General features: G+C 35.2%; 3 protein-coding genes across 3 annotated transcripts; 2 read left to right on the top strand and 1 right to left on the bottom strand.

Moving 5' to 3' along the window:
• The first annotated feature begins 1081 nt into the window (after window positions 1-1081).
• On the top strand, window positions 1082-9052 carry LOC149734395 (uncharacterized). The gene is made up of 14 exons (XM_089880895.1): window positions 1082-1829; window positions 2090-2177; window positions 2690-2860; window positions 3114-3226; window positions 3713-3864; window positions 4360-4470; window positions 4955-5051; window positions 5383-5534; window positions 5857-5939; window positions 6646-6758; window positions 7173-7312; window positions 7461-7552; window positions 8002-8147; window positions 8812-9052. Exons 1-14 carry the CDS (start codon window positions 1213-1215, stop codon window positions 9014-9016), a joined length of 2280 nt encoding a protein of 759 aa, XP_089737021.1. The 5' UTR covers window positions 1082-1212; the 3' UTR covers window positions 9017-9052.
• On the top strand, window positions 8905-22145 carry LOC149734393 (uncharacterized). The gene is made up of 6 exons (XM_089880901.1): window positions 8905-9048; window positions 17575-17944; window positions 18629-18687; window positions 19292-19399; window positions 20440-20658; window positions 21140-22145. The coding sequence occupies exons 2-6, from the start codon at window positions 17614-17616 to the stop codon at window positions 22043-22045; spliced, it is 1623 nt and encodes a 540-aa protein (XP_089737027.1). The 5' UTR covers window positions 8905-9048; window positions 17575-17613; the 3' UTR covers window positions 22046-22145.
• On the bottom strand, window positions 9595-12669 carry LOC149734394 (uncharacterized). Its single transcript, XM_089880915.1, has 3 exons — window positions 12512-12669; window positions 10360-10500; window positions 9595-9994 (listed from the first exon to the last, which is right to left on the bottom strand). The coding sequence occupies exons 1-3, from the start codon at window positions 12512-12514 to the stop codon at window positions 9848-9850; spliced, it is 291 nt and encodes a 96-aa protein (XP_089737041.1). The 5' UTR covers window positions 12515-12669; the 3' UTR covers window positions 9595-9847.
• Window positions 22146-22232: the final 87 nt, after the last annotated feature.

The raw sequence follows: 22232 nt of genomic DNA, 5'->3' as shown, positions 1-22232 counted from the left end.
CCTGTTTTAAGCACCTGCAGACTAAATAATCAAGGGGACATTTGCTATTATTACGCAAATAATGAACGTGTGAGTTGCTATTATGTCGTAATTAATTGCCAGGTCAAACAATCGCTATTACGATGCAATGAATCCACGTGTGAATCCCCACTATTTCGTAATAAACATGCTGCTTGGCTGAGAAAAACATTGTAAATATACAGCACTACAACAGTGAACATATTTAGGTGGTTTATTACAGCCTTATTCTGTTTAATTGGCAAACTACATTTATTTTATACGCAACTTTGGGAAAGGCAGTGCCAAGTTTGTACTACGAATTCCCGCCGAAAAATCAGGTGCGTTTTTCGTTTAACATTCACAAGCCTTTAATATGTAAGTGCTAAGTGGTACAACTATTCCAGTTTTTTAGGTCAATTTGGTTATTCGGTAGGTTAACGCTTACAGTTTAGCTCCTGTTTATGAAATTTAAACATTTAATTTTTTTTTTAAAACGTCCAAACAAACGTTTTTTTTAGAAATATATATATATATACTTGTATTAGTTATTTTTCAAAAAAACAAAGAAAAACTACATAAAGCGCCCTGGATTTTATTGACTACAATAGTAAGCGGGAACGACTCGCGAAAGAAAGAGAGTGTATTACCCCTCTCCTTTACCGACATTGGAGATGCGCGTTCTACTCTTTTTTATTTCTGTGGGCATACGCACGTTGGCTGATAGAGTCATAAACACACAAAGACATACATCATAATCGTGAGAGAACGTAAGAAAAAGGCAGCTAGTTCTCAACCTCAGCCGTTTAGTTTAGTTTCTATCCAAGCGCATTTACAAACAGGAAAAGTTATCAAGTCTTGCAGCGATTTTTACGCGCTTTATTATATTTTTGCGCGGATTGATATTTTTTGTGCGGATTGCTAGTAATACCGCGAAAATTGCGCGGATTTTTAACCAATTTTGAAAATTCTGCGCGGAGGATAAATCCTCCGCGCACGACATATTTTCCAGTCTGGACGTTATTTTACTTGAAAAAGGCAGTTTATGGTTTTTCAAGAATATTGTTTAGTTTCTGTGCACAGCTCATGCATGTAAACAATTTCCACATCTCTTTGCTTTACTTAGACCTTTTTATTTAGATAAACACAGTTAAATAAAACTCAAGTTCCATTTAACAATAATAGTCATTGTCTTGAAACAATGCTCATTATGAGATGGCAATCACTGTAACAATGAATCCAAGAACAACAAACAGAACAAAGTTTCAACCAATCAATGCTCAGCGAGTTACGGAATCGCGACAAAATGATAACTTTGGGCTCCCCGTGTCCAAGCGACCTCGTGTGGGCTCGTCTCCAGTTAATAATAAAAGTGCATACAAGTTTAGCAAGCAGGCGAAGTCATATGGTACTAATAACGCACATGTGACATCATCAGGAATGACATCATCTGGGGTTAGATCGTTATCAAGTATGACATCAACAGGAATGACATCATTATCTGTACGGCCGGCAGCTATGACATCAGTAGGGAAACCTTTAGCAATGACATCATCAACAGTGAGACCATCAGCTATGACATCATCACGAGTGACATCATCAGTAGAGAAACCTTTAGCTATGACATCATCATCAAATGTGACATCATCAGTAGTAAACAATGACTTTGACGATGATGACGACTTCACAGGAGCCGAACTTGAGGAAATTGAAATGTTGGCGTCGCAAGTTGAGTCTCAACATGGAGTTCATAAACAACCAAGTAAACCGGATAAAACTAGTACCGCAAGTGGTTCAATCCAGTTCAAACTGCCTCAAACTGGTCATATCAGGTTGGTGTACAATTTAGTTATAATACTAATGCAACTTTGCCATGGTGACATGCAAACAAAACTTGGTGTTACGTGTTCATTTTAAATATCTCCAATTTCTGTGGAGTGCATTTACCCCCACATATAGATAAATAAATTAACAACATCGGATTTATGAGTTGTAAAGGCTCTAAAGGGGCATATAAATATGCAAGTACAAGAACAAAAGTACTAGATATAGGTATCAATATATGTAATGTATTTACTTTCAAATACAACAGAACTCCATCTACAAGCAACCATAATAAGATGTCTATGAACAACGATGTCACGTTGCTACAACAACAGTTTAATGAGCAAGAAAAAAAGGTTTGAATGTTGGTATTATATTGTTATGTCCGGCGTTAAAGTGGTTAGCAATCATACCTTTAACCCAGAGGGCCAGAAGTTATGGGTTCAAGACTTGTTGCTGCTACCCACATTAAACATTTATTTAATTATTTACTGTTGTCAATGAAATTTATTTCACAACATAATTGCCATGGTAGCTCTTGCAATTCACCGCATGCTATTTTAGAGAATCAATGTAATATTATACAGAAATGTTGCATTGTTATTAGATGTTGTTGTCCATGAAATTACCTCTCATGGAAGCTCAACCTACCATGGCAGTTTGCCGCATGCCTGTTTTAAGGGGATGCGATATCATACTCAAGTGTCAAGAGTATTAAAAATCGGTATTTTTCAAATAACCAAACTACATGTCTAGTGGTTGGTACTGCTGTCATTTTTTCTGCACCGATAATTATCTGCAATAACCCCGTGTGAATTTCATTGACTGAAGTTGTGATGTCATAATTTTAATTTATGATCGCAAACAGATCAAAGAAATGGCAAAACTGACCAATCAGAAGAGTGGAGAAGCACGAGTGTTGCGAGATAAGTTAAAACATGCAGAAAAACTTTTATTCGAGGAACGACAAGCGAAAATATTGCAAGAAAATGAGAAAAAGGAAGAAAAAATAAAACATGAAAACGAACTTGCTAAAAAGGTATCTTTTTACTGATTTACCAATTTTGCGTAGAGTTTAGTATTCAAGTATTCTTGGTCCATTATGATTGTAAATCAACGTCAAATAAACAGCAGATAACTTAAATTTTAGGAGGGATGTATAAAACTAACATTACTATTTCATATGAGAAAATTGTGCTTTTGTAAATTAAAAATGGCTGGGGAGAATACTTTTACCAATTGGAGGGCGCAATTTTCCTATTTAACCTCTATTTTTCTGTTAAACTTTGCAGCTGGAAGCACTTACGGATCAGATCGCATTCAAGGAGGCCGAACTTAAGGAAGCTGAAAGTGTGATTAAGAATCTTTCATTGAAGAATAAGATGGTGCAGGGTGGGAATATGCAGTAAGTGGATGGCTGTTGTTGTAGTGGATATTTGTTGGTGTGTATATAGGCACCAAACCTGGGGTGGCAGGGTGGGCAGGCCTACCTCGGAAATTTCGACACTGCATTAATCAGTAAACATAACAACCGATGAGTTAGATTTGTTTCACAGGGTGGTGCGTCCAACACTGTCAAACCTGCGGCCCTGCCGGAGTAGCTGTGTTTCTTAGGACTGCCTTAACACTAATTTTCAGCCCATATTTAGGATTTTCATCCATGCTGTTTGGTTAATTTTGCTCATATTTAACATTATGGTGACAAGTCAAGTCTAACAAAAAATTGTACAATTAAAAAATGCTATTTCTAATATATGCTGTTGTTGCCATAGTTTTGGCATATTTTTAAAACAATAGTCCTTTAAGATTAAAATCACAAAAATTACCAGAAGATCCATTTTAGATAGCCATATTGTTTAGAAGTAAATAACATGCCTTTTCCAATCTTTAGAAAACCGGAGCGAAAATCAAGTGGTCAACCATGTTTTCCAAGTGATGACTGGGCCTGTACTCAAAGTAGTGAGTCAGCAAAAAAGAGGATACGGCTGGTTAAACCTGAGAGCCCGAAAGTTTCATCAAATATGGGGAAATTAAAACAAAGTGGTAAGATTTCTATGTTGGTGGATTTATACACCTCATGCTAACTGTCAAGCTCGACAAGCATGTTTATATTTAGTGAAATTGAGAGGTTTTATACACGATGTTGCACACCATACATGGTGGGTTTCATTTAAATCATGCCATTTTGTGAATAGAAGGTTTTGCACAACTAAAGGATATCTAGGGTTCATGCCAGAGTTGATTCATTACCCTATTTTTTTGGTCCTACCCTTTCCTGACTTTTTATCATTTACATTCAACTCTTTTTGGTTTTTGGTTAATGCACTTTTATGTGCACTGTTGAGTTTTTATTCTAAGCCACGTTTTAATTTCAATAATCAGGTTCATCTTGTAAAGCTATTTCCCCAAAACTTTTATTTTTAATTATTAATTCACCTTTTGTCCACTTTCAGTAGTCATAATAACCTTTTTTAATTTAAGCCATTTTAATTATTCACCTCCTGCTCACTATAACATGCATAACAACTTAATTCACAGGCTCCACATCTGGTCAGTCGAAACCCACCCCTCAAAAACAGACAGCGGATCAAAAAGCGTTAAAGATTCCACGATTAAAGTTCAAGATGTCGTCAACCCTGCTTAAACCGGGTTGGTATATTATTTCTATTGCGATCTCGGTAAATTAAAGCATTAGGTTTGAAATATTTAAAAATATTTTCAAATGTAGAATTGGATTTAAAATGTCTACTTTAAATTTTTCTTGGTAGAAGTTTTAAAAATTTTTGCGAATGGCAAATTTCCTTTAATTCAAAAGAAAGAAATGACCAGTTAGATTAATCTTTATAAATAGTCTCACAATTAAATCATACAGTATGGGGAAAGATGGGACACCTTTTTATTCTATTTTCTTGTCCCATTTGGTAGTAAACAAAGAAAATTTAAAGAATTATAAAATCGTATCCTCACAACTCCTATAGACTGTTGTTAATTGTTTAAAAACCCGATTATGATATTTGGATAATATGTGCTAAAGGTGTCCCGTCTTTCCCTACCCTACTATATCTTTGATCTTAGTATTAACTAAATTTGCGGCAATAATTTTAATAATCATAAACATCTTATATTATTGCAGCAATAGCAACCTCATGTGGAAGTTACGACACAGAGTCGGTAATCCCGCTCTTACATCGATGTAATGCGTTAAGCAACATGGAGACTTTTGCTTCTAGGTGTGTATATGTCTTGTATTTATCCAGAAGAGCTGTATTCTGTTTAAACGCTGTATGTGTCCTTGGACACTTAACAGTAATCACTTCAACCCAGTGGTCACTGATGGGTTGTTCAAATTGTCAGTCATACAGAAAAGATTGGTATACGTATAGTACGCTTTTAAAATAAGATTTTTTTTTAAGTTTTAGAGTATTTGACCGACAGTTTAGCATTTATGACAGCTAGTTTTACAAAGTGTCAACAAAACAAAACCTTAAATTGGTTGCATCACTTTTCACAAGTCTATATATAATAAACAACATGCATATTTAACACAACATCTTTCCATAGCCCACAAACCACCCAACAAACTCTCACGGACGCAATCGAAGGAACAAAACTTCTTCTCTTCCCCTCCCCTACCAACAATGATGAGGAAAATGTTGTTTCTATGATTCTACCTTTCATACAATCTACGCTAACCGAAGATTCAACTTTAAAAGGTGAAAGAGAAATTTAATTAGTAGTGATACACTGCTGCTAAAACACCAAACCTGGGGTTTCTAGAATTTTCTGCACTGCATTAATCAGTAAAACTGACAACAAGTTAGTTTGATTTGTTTCATAGAAAAGCAAGCCTAACTATCCCTGCTGTTTTACAAAACGTGTATACATATGTGAAAAGTGGTTAATAATAGTATAAGTACTGCCAAAATACAAAGTAAATAATAGTTAATTGATATTACCTAACACTGTTAACAGCATAGTTATTTTAAAGCAAATACAGTTCCATTAACTTTATATTCTCACACATTCACATTACAGACAATGATGGACTTAGAGTTTCACTTGAAGCTTTGGAAACTTTATTATCGTCACAACATACATTAAATATTATCAAGAAAAAGGTAAATTTCATCCATTTTAGTTATTTTCTTATAAATTGTCTGTACTTTGACGATGATTTAAAAGAAAGTTAAATGTAATGTAAAATTCCTATAACTGCATTGGGTCCAATTTCCCCAAATTGTGAAAAAAATAACAGACGTAACACGTAAACATGTTAAGACAAATATAGATTATTTTATTTATTTTTTTATCATGTGTATTAAGTGTCTCTGAAAGCGGCCTCGAACTAATAAAGGGTGAGAAATACTTGTCTATAATCATAATGTTATGTTATTAAAATCGGATCTAAGTATTACCAAACACCCCTGTACAATATTTAATCTTGTTAAATTACAATTGTAAATAATCCAAAAAAAGGTTCAAGTTATAACCCTCCCTATTATGTTATACCTCAATATTTTTGCCTTTTTCCTTTTTTCTCTTTTAGTCATTTTAAGATAATGTTGTTATTAAATCATCATCTATTTAAGTAATAACCCTCTTTATTATTTAATACCTCAGTCATTTTGCCTTTTCATATTTCTCTTTTTTAGTCGTTTTGAGATGATGTTGTTTTATAAGGGGTGAAGTTGTACTAAATTTACAAAGTTGTGTTTTGCCTTTTTTCGTTTTCTCTTCTTGATCATTTTTAAGATGATGTTGTGCTACAATGTCTTCATAATGTTCATATAATCCAGCTAACTTTGCAAACCTCTTTTCATCCAGAGTTTTTTCACCTTTCCTACTTTGCTATTCCAATATCTCAACCATCCAAGTCTCACCAAAGTATGTTTACAATGTTTAGTTGCCATCACTAAAGACCCAACGCTTCTTGAAAAGTAAGTTGAGTTGGCTGAATTGAATATGTTGTTTTAAACACGTTTTGTTGACATTTGTAAAACTACCTGTCAAAAATACTGAAGTGTCAGTGAAATCCAACTTAAATTATATAAACACCTGTGAAAAGTGGTGCAACCAATTCAAGGTTATTGTTTTGTTGACACTTTGTAAAACTAGCTGTCAAAAATACTGAAGTGTTGGTCAAATACAGCTTAACTTATTTAAACACCTATCAAATGTTGTGCAACTAATTGAAGGTATTGCTTTGTTGACACTTTGAAACACTACCTTTAAAAAATTACTGAAGTAACTTTTTTATAAACACAAAAACACCTGTGAAAATAATTCAAGGCCATTGTATTTATAACCACCTTTTAAAATATAAACTTTAAAATTTGTTTACTTTCTTTTAGTATAAATATCGACCTATCACGGATCAGAGACCTCATGTCACATGACCTCCCTATCATCTCATTGGTCGTTCAACTTATTTCAAATTTAACTTCCGATTCTTCACTCATAGAAGCGATTGTGACATCACATATTGATAACAGTAAGACAATAAACATTGTTTATTATTTAATTAAATTTCTGTGTTTTTTTATACTAAGAAAAATATTGTTTAGGCATATGTTTGTAAATGTGAAAATACTTTTATGGCGTATCATTTTTTTGTGATTCTAAATGATTGTTGTAATCAGATTCCTCTATTCTGTCATCATTATGTACATTGTGTTGTAACAATCAACCCAGTGATGTCACAATGGTAGAATGGGTTCAATTTTTAACACAGGTACAAGTATATCTATTATTGAGTGTCTATAAACTGCCACAAGGGGGCCTAGATGGTAGCACTCTGGGTGTTAGAATAACCATAACATAATATACTATGCTGTTCTGTTAATGTGCCTAAGTACTCCTGTGGCTAAGTTTGTTCACGGACCTTGAACGCAGGTGTATTTTCCCATCACCCCTAACAGTACTTATGCCTGCAATTAATGTATAGTAGGGTTGGGGAAGACACGTTTAGCACATAATATCTAAATATCCTGTTCGTGTTTTAAACAATTAACAACGGTCTATAGGAGCTGTGACGATAAGGTTTTATAATTATTTAAGTTTTCTTTTTTCACTCCCAAATGGAACGATAAAATAGAATGAAAAGGTGTCCCGTCTTTCCCACCCTACTATATATGCATTTCTTTATCAACCGTTGATTCACAAACCTTTGCAAATCTACAGGTTATCCAGTTATTATCGCGATTAACCTGCGATTCAGACCTCATCCTTATAAAACACAATATGTATTCTACTATATACCATACACTGAATATTATATTATACAACCAACTAATAACGTATGAGAAGAATGGATCTTGTAATGCAATGTAAGTAAGATATTGTATTGGTTTAATCTAAATAGTTTATAATGCAATAATTGATATTAAACTTATACAAAAGGTTTAGACGTCTTGGGAAGTATACAATGCAGATGTTTTGTTTCATACACCTCACGCCTGCTTACAAGTTGTCATTTTTGTACATTAAACTTATCATTTAGTTATAATGTAACTGCAAGCATTTAACCACTGAGCCACGGCGCGACTAAATGAACACCTAAACACAGTTTATAGTGTTAGTCCTTTACATTCACGTTCTTATCATTTTAATCATCCATCTAATGACCCATAAAAGGCTATATCACATTTCACCTTTTAGTTAAAACGCGACCACATTTTCAGATTTAATCGTGTTTTGCAGTTTCTTTTTTTTTAAATATTTATTTAGTTTCACTGACAGAAAGGTTCTAACCATTCATATAGTACTGTGGGGTAAGATGGGACACCTTTAGCACATAATATTCAAACATCTAAATCGTGTTTTAAACATTTAACAATGGTTTTTGGGGGTCGTGAGGGTATGATTTTATAATTATTTGAATGTTCTTTGTTTAGTACCAAATAGAACAAGAAAATAGAATAAAAAGGTGTCCCATCTTCCCCCAACCTACTATAATTGATAGAAAAGACCTAACCACTCTAAACTTGACAGAAACAACCTAATCAAGCAAGGAATCGTTCTCCTTCATTCTTGTTCCAATGTTTATATCGACGGTGTACCAGGTGTACCACGTGATCATAGACATCATATATTATTATGGAAGCTGCAACACTTCGTTGAAAACGAAAAATCGACTTTTTGGAGCGAAGAAATTAAACGGATTCTTAAAAGTGAAATTACCTCGTTAGAAAGTTGAAATAAAGGTCATAGAAAGGTCAAGACTTTCTGGTAAGCGAGTTGTTTCAAAGTTTCCATTTTTTAAAGAATATATTTTATCTGTTGTATTTCTGTTACCTGTTGTTAAATATTTGCTTATTTGCTGGGCTGCTAGGGGGGTAATAACATACTGTTGTCTTTTCAGAAAACAAATTTATAATAAAAATAAAATTTATTAAAAATAAAATTAAAAAATCTTTAGGCAAACTATCAATATTTTAATATAATTCAATGGATTTTTTTAATTGCCGAAATTTCTTACTAAAAGAATAGTTTTTGTTGTTTTTTTTACAGTTGTTTTCTGGTTACAAAACCTAATGAATTTTCTCTTTATTCATTGTTTATGTTTGGCATAAAATTCCCCATGATGTTTTTTTTTCTTCTTAATTTCTTTTAAGTTTCATAATATGTTAGTGCTTTAAAGATGAAGAAACATAATTCATTTTTTTGACGTTTTTTTTAACTTAGTTTAAAAACAAAAGTTTTTCTTAAAGGTATATAAATAAAAATATCCAATGTACGAATTTTTTAAACTGAGTCAGTTACTGTGATATCATAAATCATAATAAAGTTTATTTGTTAAAACACAAAAAAACATTTTAAAAAAACAATCACGATAAACAAAACTACATGAAACTCTGCCAAAAAACATTAAGAAAAAGATTAAAATTTAACACTATTTGACAAAAAGGTCTAAAATTAAAACAAAACAAATTTAAAATATAGTAAGCTTGTTTCAAATTATATTTAAAATAATACAAGTATTTTATCACAGTAAGTAAATTTCCTAACACAATCACATTGTTCCATATTATTTCTTCTTTTTCTTTTTTCCCTTTTTTCCTTTTTTCCCACCCTTAGCACCAGACCAACCAAACCCTCTCTTCTCCAAACAATCAGGGGCATTATGACATATATAGTATGCGTTTGTCATTGCTGCTGGGCTTAAGATATCAACCTGGGTGTAGGGGTGATTATTATGTTTAGGGTGAATGGAGTGGAATTTTGGGAGATAAGTCTGTTATTATATTCTATATGTGTAAGGTCCTACAGTGAGGCATGCCATGGCCTATGGGACCTGTGTTTAGAACAGAGTTGGCCCATTACCCCAATATTGTATTTGCACATTCTATTCTATATGGGTGAGGTCCTACAGTGAGGCATGGGCTAACTCTGGCATAAATCCCTGGTTCCATAGCGTGCCTCACTGTAGGACCTCGCCCATATAGAATGTGCACATACAAGTTTGGGGTAATAGGCCAACTCTGGCCTAAATCCAGGTTCCATGACAAAACCCCATATAAAACAATATATCTACAATACCTCTTCCACTCCTTTGCTTGTAAGTGGGGATAAAGGTGACGACTTTGCTGACGAAGATTTCTTCTTCTTAGACTTGGCTGAGCCTTTTCCTTTCCTACCCTGCCCTTTTAACTTTGGACTTTTCGTTCCTTTACGGGCAGGCTGTGAATGAATGAATGTGAATACGAAAACATTGAACACAACACCCGTGTTATAACGATTTTTGTTTTCTGGCCACGCGAGGATAAATAAATTACATTCGTGAATTTATTACCCGAAAAAAAAAAACAAATGCGATTTTCGTTACATCACAGAATAAACCGAACGCATTATTTATCAACTTTAAACAAATAAACCGAACGTAAATGAATGAATGTTAATCATTGATTCAATGGCCTGCTTCGTTTATTGAGTTTGTTTTGTTGGTAATTCCTTTTTTTTCGTTGTTTTAATAAATATAATCTTTGCTATTTACCACGTATGTAACTTTATGGGTGATTGTTTTTTTTTTCTGGCTGACAATTTGGACAACCCATTAGTGACCACTGGGTTGGAGCAATTGCCGTTAAATGTCTTGCCCAAGGATACATGGGATAAATAGCAACCGTTAATTAATACGTCTTCGTGACGTCATAGTATAAACCAAACTCAATTTTCCGTGACGTCATATGTTATAGTTTCACAATTAAACAAACTTTTGGTTTAAATTAATTATTTTCCAATTAATTGAACTTGGAAGACCTTTGTGTATTCAGATCACGACCGAGTGTTTTGTAAACAATGAGCATTGTTACGTTTATTTCACCATTGTGTGAAAACAATAACACGGTATATGAACCTAACAATAGCACATGTTATAACTCTAGAAATAGATTTTCCAGAAGCTCTAGTTTTATACAAGTCTAGTCGTATATTGTAAATTGTACAACATACGGTTTGAAAATACCCGTTGTATTTTTGATATTGGATTTTTATTCTGTTTTATTGTCTAATCTGGTAGTAAACAAACAATATTTACAGAATTATAAAACCGTATCCTCACGACGAAAAAAAGCGTTGTTAATTGTTAAAAACACGATCACTAAATGTGGGATATTACGTGCTAAAGGTGTCCCATCTTACCCCGCAACACTATATGTGCTAAAATGAGTCGTTACTTAATATTGTTGTCATGTACGTTGTCTGACCCTCTGTCTCAAACACAATCGTGTTATGACTGTTGTTATGTCAACACATTTGTATTATGGCGTCATTTGGTGGCGATATTTAATGCAGAAATGTCTTCATTTAATATGCAGTAGGTTGGAGGAAGAAGGGGCGTGTTTTCATTCATTTTTATCGTTCCATTTTGCAGTAAACAAAGAATATTTACAGAATTATATGACCGTATCCTCACGACTTTAAAAGACCGTTGTTAATTGTTGAAAACACTTGCATTTGGTGGCAATATTATAATGCAAAACTAAACTTGTTTGGCCTTTTGTGTCTCATGCAGTACTTAGCTTAAATAACAAAGATTTTCTATGATTCGGGGCAAATTACGATTAATTTTGATATATATAGTACCGTGGGGTAAAATGAATCCCGTTAGCACTTAATATTTAATATAATAATTTCTAATCGTGTATTTTACGTGGACCATGAATGAATGAATGAAACTTACTTTATCCTCGCGTGGCCGGAAAACGACAGTCGTTATCACACGGGTTTAGCACCTCGTGCCAGTTTACGAGTTACCATGTATGTTACTTTACCCTAACCTACTCTTGGCTTCTTGGCAGTGGACATAAGGTTCAAATAAAAACCAGTGGCGTTTTTAGATATAGAAGGCCCTTTTTTTTACAGTTATCTGCAGGCCCGTAAATCAATTGCCATCTAACTGTTACATAGGTCTCACGGATCGGGTTCGCGGGTCTATGATACGCCACTGAATAAAACTTACTATTGATATAGGGTGGGGGAAGATGGGACACCTCTTTATTCTTATTTCTCGTTACATTTAGTAGTAAACAAAGAAAATTCAACGAATTATAAAACTGTATCTTCACAACTCCCTTAGGCCATTGTTAATTGTTTAAAAGACGATCAGGATATTTAGATATTATGTGCTAAAGATGTCCCGTCTCCCCCCACACTACCTATATTTTAATTTTTTATAAATATTATAACTTACCATTTTGCCTTGATCTGGGTATCTTCTTGAAAATAAGGAATAAATTATCTTAAATTCAAGTCGGCATTTACTCAAATATTATACCTACAATAGCCTAAGTTTAAAACATCGTGGGTTTACCAGCTAAGTTAAAAATGGAATGTTTAAAAACATACCGTAGGAAATGACCAGGTTACAAATGTGATAACTAAGTATATACGAATATTCAGTTGATTGACAGTAATTTAACCTCGTCCCATTTGGTAGTAAAGAAAGAACATTCAAAGAATTATAAAACTGTATCCTCACGACTCCCATAGACCGTTTAATTGTTTAAAACACGATTAAGATATTTGGATATTATGGTGTCCCATCTCCCCCCACCGAATTCGTTCTACGTTTTGCGGTCACCATTGTTGTTGCACTCTGCTTTATGAAGTGTTTGAATAAGTCAACGCTACAATAGCAAAGTAAACGAAGTCTGTTCTTCGGTATCTAATGCTTAACCACTGTAAAGGGTTACTTAAGTTACTTATACCTGAAAAAACTTAGAACCCGTTCTTTTTCATGTTTTTTTTTGTGGACACGTTAAAGATATAGTAGGGTGGTGAAGATGGGACACTTTTTCGTTCTCTTTTTTCGTACCATTTGGTAGTAAACAAAGAATATTTAAACATTTATAAAATCGTACCTTCACTACTCCCATACACCGTTCCTGATTATTTAAAATACGATCGGGATATTTCGATAGCATGTGCTAAAGGTGTCCCGTCTTTCCCCACCCTGCTATATATCTTTGTTTGTTCTTTTACAGCGGGGCAGCAAGCTACACTAAGTAAAAAATCAGAGTAGATATGTGCCTTTGTTTGTGCGCGTTGTGCACACTACAGCGTAGCTTAACTTGGTGTAAAACTAATATACAATAATGGATTTTCGTTTAACGTCGCTCAGTCTTACTCTAGAGGTAATTCTTGCTTAAAACTTATTTATTCTGACCAAGCAAACTAGTCAAAATGTAATTTAATATATGTTTAAACTTCGCTTTTCCTGTTCTAAAGATCTAAAAATAACAATATCCATGTTAAATTGACAAGTACACACCGCACACGGTCCCCTACATTATAAAACATATATATAGCTCCAATATTTCGTTTCCCTGTTCATTCGAACCGTCTGAAAGTCACCTAAGTTTGACAACAATGGCAGAAACACAATACGTCCCGCCCATCCATTCATGAGGTATAAGTCAACACATTGTGTACGTGTGTGTCGTACAAGCAACACAAACGACATTTAATTTGGAGTATTTTTTCGTTCGTCGCCTAAAAGCAATCTAATAGTGAACATCTGTGTTATAATTATAAATAACTGTAATGAGTACAAAAGATCTTTAATTTTAACCTATTTTGTCTTTGTCTAATGGCATCTTAAAAAGTATACGGTGTATAAAACAAATGTTTTAACGACTGTCGTTTCCCCACCATGCGAGGATAAATAAGTCACCTCCGTTTACCCTTACACGATGCATTCATCCAAAAGCGCATTAGAGCTTGGTGTTGTAACTAAAATTCCTGTCACACAACTTAAATGTAATAATATTCTACCGCGGGCATCGTTAGCACGTGAAGTCCGATGTTTTGTAATAGTGTTTTTAACAATTAGCAGTAGTTCTAGAATCGTGAGGATACGCTTTTATATCTCTTTAAATGTTCTTTGTTTACCACCAAATGTGACGATAAACGAGAATGAAAACATGGGTTACCTTACCCCAACCAAATGTACCGAATAAAACGACGTTTAGCGCTAAACTTTAGGACTTTAATTATGACCTAATAATAAACAACTGTGGACCGCTGTAAAATATTTTCTTTAATTGTTTATAGCGTCCCATAAGAATGGATACTGGAGTTTGTAACAATCACATAAGAACGCCGTTCTAAACAATAAACTGTAACGCCCCATTCTGATTGGACGATTCAAATTAAACATGGAATGTTACGTATCAATGACGTAACAATGAGACAATGAATGTTGGAATTAAAATGTTGGAACTTCTATGAGCGAATAATGGTTTGTTCCGATACAAATATTATGACGCTTATTTTGCGCGTTTTCGTTATTATGTGACGTAACAGTTCGGCCCGCGTGTTCCTACCACAAGAGGTCATAGGTTCAAGGCTCGACGCTGCCACCATTTGGGCTGTTTGTGTACTTGTGCAACATACTTAATGGCAATTGTTTTAACCCAGTGGTGACTAATGGCTTGTTCAAATTGTCAGCCATACAATCCAAAAAATGAAAAAAAACACCGAGAGTAATCACCGACAAAGTAACATACTTGGTAACTCGTGAGCGAGCATGAGGTGTATGAAACAGAACACCTGTGTTATAACGTCCGTCGTTTTCCTGCCACGCGCTGATAAACAAGTTACATTCATATGATGCAATGCCGCAAAGTGGGATGCAAGGTTTATGACGTCATCACAGTGAATAATATCCGTTTGTTGCAAAACAAGTGATACCTCACCACGTGACCGGTAAAATCGAAATGTTTTCCGTTTTGAATATCACGTGATCCATGTTGCAACCCGTCAGTGATTTATTTGGCTGTCAAATTAATCATTTTTTGAAAAATCAGTAAACACGTTTTATTTTCGATGCTTTGGGAACTGTTCGGGTATTCTGAAAGCAAAAGCACGTATGTTGTATGTTATGTAAATGCATGTCTTACAACGTAATAACGAAAACTTTATTAATTGAGTCAATACGTTCTTTATTTAGTTAAAAAAACCAAATTAATTAAAACAACGAAGAGAATGGAATTAGCAGCAAATCAACAATCACGCTATGGTGAAAACTACTAAAGGAAATTTGTAAATAAAAAGCGTTTATTCTGCCAAACCTATATATTCACAGGATTTCTTAATTTTTATTCTAACTGCGAAAACGAATCTGATTTCGAATATAGTACTGCGGGGGAAGATGGGACAACTTTTTAATCAGTTTTCTCGCCTCATTTGGTACTAAACAAAACATTCAAGGAATTATAATACCCTATCCTCACAAATAAAATACGATTCGGATATTTCCCGTCTCCCCCCACCTTACTATATGATAAGTTGTTACGACACTAGAGACCTGTGCGGCTGTGCGCATTTGACCCGGCCGGTGTTTTACGGTTGTCGCCATTTTTATTCCCTTTCTTTTTATAACACGATTTTCGTTATTTTATAATTAAAAAAATCTAAAACCTAAATCACCAACAAAGTTACATACGTGGCAATTGGTAAGCGGGCACGAGGTGTATAAAATAGAACAGCATAAAGATGAAATGAAAAGGGCGGCTTTAAACGCAACTGATAAAAAAAACTCACAGTGAGTTGAAAGTAATTAATTTTTATAATTGAAAATGGAAGCGGTGTTCATGAATTGAACTTTCAATTCATGCTGACTCCATTATAGACCAGTCTCATATTCACAAGTTTGTCATGAAACGAACCCTGGACAAGCGCTTCTGTGACGTAGCAATAACAATTCAAAGCAGTGATGCAACGGAAATGACGTATGCGACTGATGATACATCCGCATAATGGCACACACACGCCCACACACGCACATACACGCACACGCATGCACACGCACACCGGTGACTACCATCAGTATAGTGTATACACATCAGTTAATAGGAGCAGTGTTTTAACACAAAAAAAAAACGACAGCAGTTGTAAATTAGAAGATGTATATCGCTTAATAGTACTTGACAATACGTATTATAAATACGCATTTAGTTTTACTTCAGGTGTGAATATGTTCGTGCATCGTATGCTACCATATAAGGCAAGTTAAAAAATAAAGAAAAACCTCTGCGTTAGTAATAGTACAGGTAGTTTAAAACCAGCTTTTTTTACGTAATTTTTGGACTTGGTGTTTTGTATATCGGTTTAGTTTACTATCGTGACGAGATTTCGACAGTGCGCATGGGGCGCGTGACGTTGTATATTACCCTTGGGGTATTCCCCTGTTTTAAATATTACAAAAACAGCGGATATATTTTAAACAACAGACAGTGATGTAGTCGGATTGGAAAATATGGGACACCTTTAGCAAAAAATATCAAAGTATACCGAACGTGTTTAAACAATTAACAATGGTCTATGGAAGTCGTGAGAATATGGTTTTCTTCGATTACTACCAAATGGGACAGAAAAATGAAATAAAAAAGGTGTTCCATCTTACCCCACCACCTACTATATATTATTAGTGTGTTATAACTTCTGTATTATAAGTAGCAAAAAAATAGTCCATAGTATTCTATTAAGCGGTTATAACCCGGATGTTCGTTGTCTATGGTTGTTTATATTCTTCGGCTCCACCGCTTTTCCAAGTAACTGTCAACGTGCGTTTGATTCCGTCATCATAAGCCGATGCATCAAACTTGTTTCGTTGCCGCGCATAGTTTATGCAACGCTGTTGCTACGAGCTATTATATAGTAGGGTGGGGGAAGATGGGGCACCTTTTTATTCGATTTTCTCGTCACATTTAGTAGTAAACAAAGAACATTTAAAGAGTTATTAAACCGTATGCTCATGACTCCGAAAGACCGTTTGTTAATTGTTTAAAACACGATCAGGATATTTGGACATTATGTGCTAAAGGTGTCCCATCTTCCCCCACTCTACTATAACTTGTATATCGGGATCACTGCTTCTATAGCGTATCGGCGAAAATTCGTAGAAAAAGCGGTGTGTAGCAGTTTGGGGTAAGATGGTCCATATTTTCATTTTTATTTATTGTCCCATTTGATTGAAAACAAAAACTATTTAAAGTTTTAAATAACCGTATCTTCATTTTAGCCAGACGTAGCCTATTTTGTTGATAGCATTCTGTGGTCTAAAAATGTGTAATCAAATGTGCTTTTTCCATACATTAAAATAGAAAATATTTTTTCTCAGATTTTTCCATACACAAAAAATAAAAAAAATGGCTTAACGGCGCCGCCATATTGCGTATACTTATCCGCCTTAATGTTTCCTATAGCAGGCTCTTCGTTATCATGGTATTTTGAAGAAAATCTTTATTTCAGATGTTTGGACCTTAAAATACTTCAATAAAATCGTTAAAAATGAAACTTCTTTACCTTCTTTTCGTAATCGTTACTTTCGTGAACGGACAACAACAAAACTCAAGGTCAAAACCGCGGGGGCGAATGTCTGTTTGCCAATTCTCCGTATTAAATCGTTCAAACAGCATAAACAAGCAGTTTGATCCAGCAAAGTTAACCTGCTTCGATTGCTCCACTGAAACTGAGGTTATAAGGACTTTAGTACCGAACAGAATAAAGCAACAAATTGAAGTATGCACTGCTACTACATGCAATGGTTTATTATGCGACCGGAACTTCACCTGTCACCCGCCGCATAAGATCACAGCTCGAGTATTAGGATTGTGCACACGTAAGTTGGATTGTTGGGGTGTTATATTTTATATGGGTGAGGTCCTACAGCGTGACACAGCCCCATGGGACCTGGGATTTAGGCCAGAGTTGACCCATTACCCCTACATTGTATATGTACAGTCTATTCTTTATGGGTGAGGTTCTTGGTTTTCCAGAGTTAGCCCATTTCACCCCTGTGCTGTTATACATCTATTTGGGTTGGTAAAAATAATGACCAATGATAAAAGTGACCGACACGGTTGCATGACATGCATGTCAATCAAGTTTCCACCCACAAGGATATAAATGACCAAACCAACGAAAAGTCATGTCTGCTTATCCCCACACTGCTTCAGCAACTCGACTGTGAGCATGGAAGTGGCAACCATGGATAAGTCGCTCAAGTTCACACTCCCACCAACGAGAACATAAATAATAGCCTATTAATAAACAAAACCCATGTCCGCTTTTAAAGACACTAAACAAGAAGGGTGCAAACTATTCAATTGTAAGCTGGTACAAAATTAGCATTACAAAATTTACCATCCAATAATAAAAATCGTTAAAATTTTCCGGATGTAACAAACTGACGTTAGTCATGCATAATGTCAGCATTTTGAGCGTCTGGTGTTTATGCTCTTGTTTGTAATTAATATACGTTAAGCTAAGATGACAAGTGCACCGAACGCAACTTATTTTTCAGAATTGTCCCGGATTTCGGGCCCGAAAACTCCCGCTGTTGCGCCGACAACCCAGAACTCGGTAAGTTGTTTATTTTATTTCCTAGAAGTATGGTTTATTCTATGAATCTGCTCCGGATTAATTCCGCCAATAACTAGAATCATATGCCTGAAATATAAAATATACTACAAATTAAACTCAGGCAGTAACAATAGATTAATCTTGTAGATTGGGGTAAGAGAGTTCACGTTTTTATTCTTCTGGTAAACAGAGATTATTTACAGAAATATGTAACCGTATTCTTATAGTAGGGTGGGGGAAGATAGGACACCTTTAACACAGAATATCTAAATATCCTGATCGTGTTTTAAACAATTAACAACGGTCTATGGAAGTCGCGAGGGTACGGTTTTAAGATTATTTTAGTTTTCTTTGTTTACTACCAAATGTGACGAGAAAATAGAAGGATAAGGTGTCCCATCTTTCCCCACCATACTATATGACTCTAAAAGAGTGTTGGTGATTGTTAAACAGCACACGATTGGGAAATATGGATATTATATGCTAACGGCATCCATCTTACCCAACAGTGTCAACACTACTGTATACTAATTGCCAGAAATGTGTCGTTTCGTTTTCATTTGGCGTGATACACTTTCGTGATTAATGGTCGTTTCATTTCCAGATTCCTCTAATAATAGGCTTTGCAATTGGTGGTGTAATGTTAGCAGTCGTGATCGGTGGTGTTTTCCTTGGCCGGGCACGAGGTAACACCAGCCATGATGAGAGTGACGTAAGTAGACACTTGATTAATTGCTTGTGGCGGCTTCTTGAAGGGAACTTGATTTTTGCAGAGAGCTAGCAAATGTCAGGTCTCAGGTGTTCCTTACTGAAGACCTCACTCGTATAAAGTACATTCTTTTTGTTCTTACATGTCTGTGTTTTTAAAACTGGCTCTGTTATTCCAATGTAGTGGTATATTTGGATACATTAGGTAAATGAAAAATCACTTCCCAAATCACGACAAGTTTAAAATTTCTATGAATTAAACTTGCGATGTCTATGAAAACGGGGAATCCCCAGATTTTAGAGTTTGCAAATTTTAAAATTCCAGAATACTAAGAATTGTTTGTTTGTGACGTTTCCAGACAGATTTCTAGTTAAAATATGCGTTTAAACTAAACCCCAACCAACGTGTTATTCCCGTTGCTATAAATAGATTTAACTTTATGGTGCGCTGTCGGGGAAATGTCACAAAAAAGGTCATGTTACTGTGACGACACAATGTGACTAGACGTAATCATGACGTAGAATGTCTGCATTTCAACTCTGTCTACCGCAAGGTCATGAGTCAAACTAGTGCATTCATTACTCAGACAAAATTTCGTGCTTTTTTCCGTTGCATATTATACATGGTAACTCGTGAGCTGGCGTGAGGTGCATGAAACAGAACACCCGTGTTATAACAACTGTTGTTTCCCCGCCATGCGAGGATAAATAAGTTACATTTGCATATGTAACGTGACATTTCATTATTTCACACTTTAAAATGCCAAATATTTCATGAGTCTTACAGTTTGCTTTCTGTAACATAAGTTTTGATTAAACTGGGAAAATGGACATGAGCATTCTGTAGGAATGAGAAAGAAGATGTAAATTTTACACCAGTTGCTTAATATTGCATAATATTTTGTTAAATATAAGATTTTTTTGCTGTGTTTGGTTTACACTCATTCAGTCAATACTAAAATTGTTCCCTAAAAAATGGATTTTATCATAATACACACTAAGTTAATACTGAATATTTTCCTAAATATGTGATTTTTGTCACAGATAATGACGACTCCGGTCTCGATGTCTTATTCCGAGTGGATATCGAACTACTCAATGGGTGGCGGTAGAGGTTCGAAGGTTTCAAACATGAGGGTGGAAGAGACCGAAGACAACTCGGTGAAGCGTGAACGGGGGGCCGTGCAGGTTTACAACATCGTGTACGGGGCTAACGCTACTTCACCCACGGTGGGTGGGGGGTATGGACCCGTTGTTATTGAGGTATGTATGTTTTTATTTGTATGTTTGTGTGTTATTTTCTGAATCTTTTTCATGGTACTGCAGTTTTGGGTTTTTGACAACGAGTTTTCAATGCAATTTGAGCTATTTTTAACGCAGCATACAGAAAGCAACATTCTGTACAAATGTATACAGAATGTTGCATTCCAAACAGCTATGGCTCAGTTAGTTTTAGTTTGTCAGAGAAGTGTATATTTACCACTGGGTTGGAGCCATGTCTGTTAAGTGTTTTGCCAAAGGACACACACACCTTTCAGTATTGATAATCTAACCCAGTATCCTTCAGTTATGATTACAATACATGCACATAACAGCTAAGCCATGGCACCACTTTTGGGCAGCTTTTATCTACAAATAATACCCCTTTTATATTGTCGCATAGCCTTATTAATGCAAAATTATTTAGGTGTATTGTAAAACCATTTTATCCGTGAAAGTTTAGTAATACAAACTTGTTGTTTAGGTTGATGACACCGCATCTTTGGATGGCCAGCCTTCATTTGGTAATGGTGGTGAGGGCATGTATGGGTGTAATTCAAACCATTTCGATAACTACGTTGCGTATGACCATGAGGATAATCGGTTCATATCAGATGTTTATTTAGACAATGCTAATTATGATGAAGCACAACATAAGCTTATCAATGGGACCTATTGTGATGATGACAATGAGCAATTTATATACACAATGGATAATGGAATGTTAGTCATGAATGGAAATGAACCAGAGATGAGAGAAAATTCTGGGAGGACATTTAACTCTGGGAGTTTAGACTCTGTTTTGGATAGTGAGGGTGAGGATAAAGTATTTGAGAATAATCCTGTCAGTTTAAAACATGTCTACTCCACAAGAAAAGGAGGAAAAAGCGGGAAAAGAATTTCGGATTCCTGGAGCGACCAATCTTGGAATGAGGTCCATTTGGCTCACGGTGGCAGTAGTGAGGCAGTTAATGACATGTTAGTTGCGCTGCCTGTGTCACCGGAGGGTGGTAGAATCAACGCAGCAAATTTGAAACATGTTTTCGCCGATGTGCATCGGAATATGACAATTAGTATGGAGAATATTATCTTTCATTCTAAAGATCCTGAATCTAAAGAGGAGAAAAGGGTTGCTAAGTTTTCCATCTCCACAACACCGGACCATAACCTGAATTTAAAATTTAAATCGCAAAGTGACATCACAGAGTGTAGTTCGAACAAACAATTAACCGTCCCAAAAGTTAAAGTCGAAAGATCGTTTTCGGTGATCACTAAAAGTAAATCAATGGCGTTTAGACGAGAATGGGCACGAGAGAGTGTAAGACGCCCGAGTTCGTGCGGCAGTGGGGAATATACATTACCTTACGGGTCAATCCAGTTCCTGAATTAATATTTACCTTTGCGTTTTGCACTTCTTTATATACGTTGCAATTAAGATGTTTATTTTCACTCTAATTGAAGCACACTTAAATACAAAATACTGAAAACAACATGGAAGATTGTGAACATAACAGGCAAGGTACAGAAGACATAGCTTGTGCTTAAACATAATGAGGTTATTCAGCATAGTTGACATG

This window comes from Ciona robusta, chromosome 7 (genome assembly GCF_009617815.1).
Source record: "Ciona robusta chromosome 7, ASM961781v2".
NCBI classification, from domain to species: Eukaryota; Metazoa; Chordata; class Ascidiacea; order Phlebobranchia; family Cionidae; genus Ciona; species Ciona robusta.
Note: the sequence above shows the minus strand (reverse complement) of the source record. Positions and strands in the feature narration are given on the sequence as shown.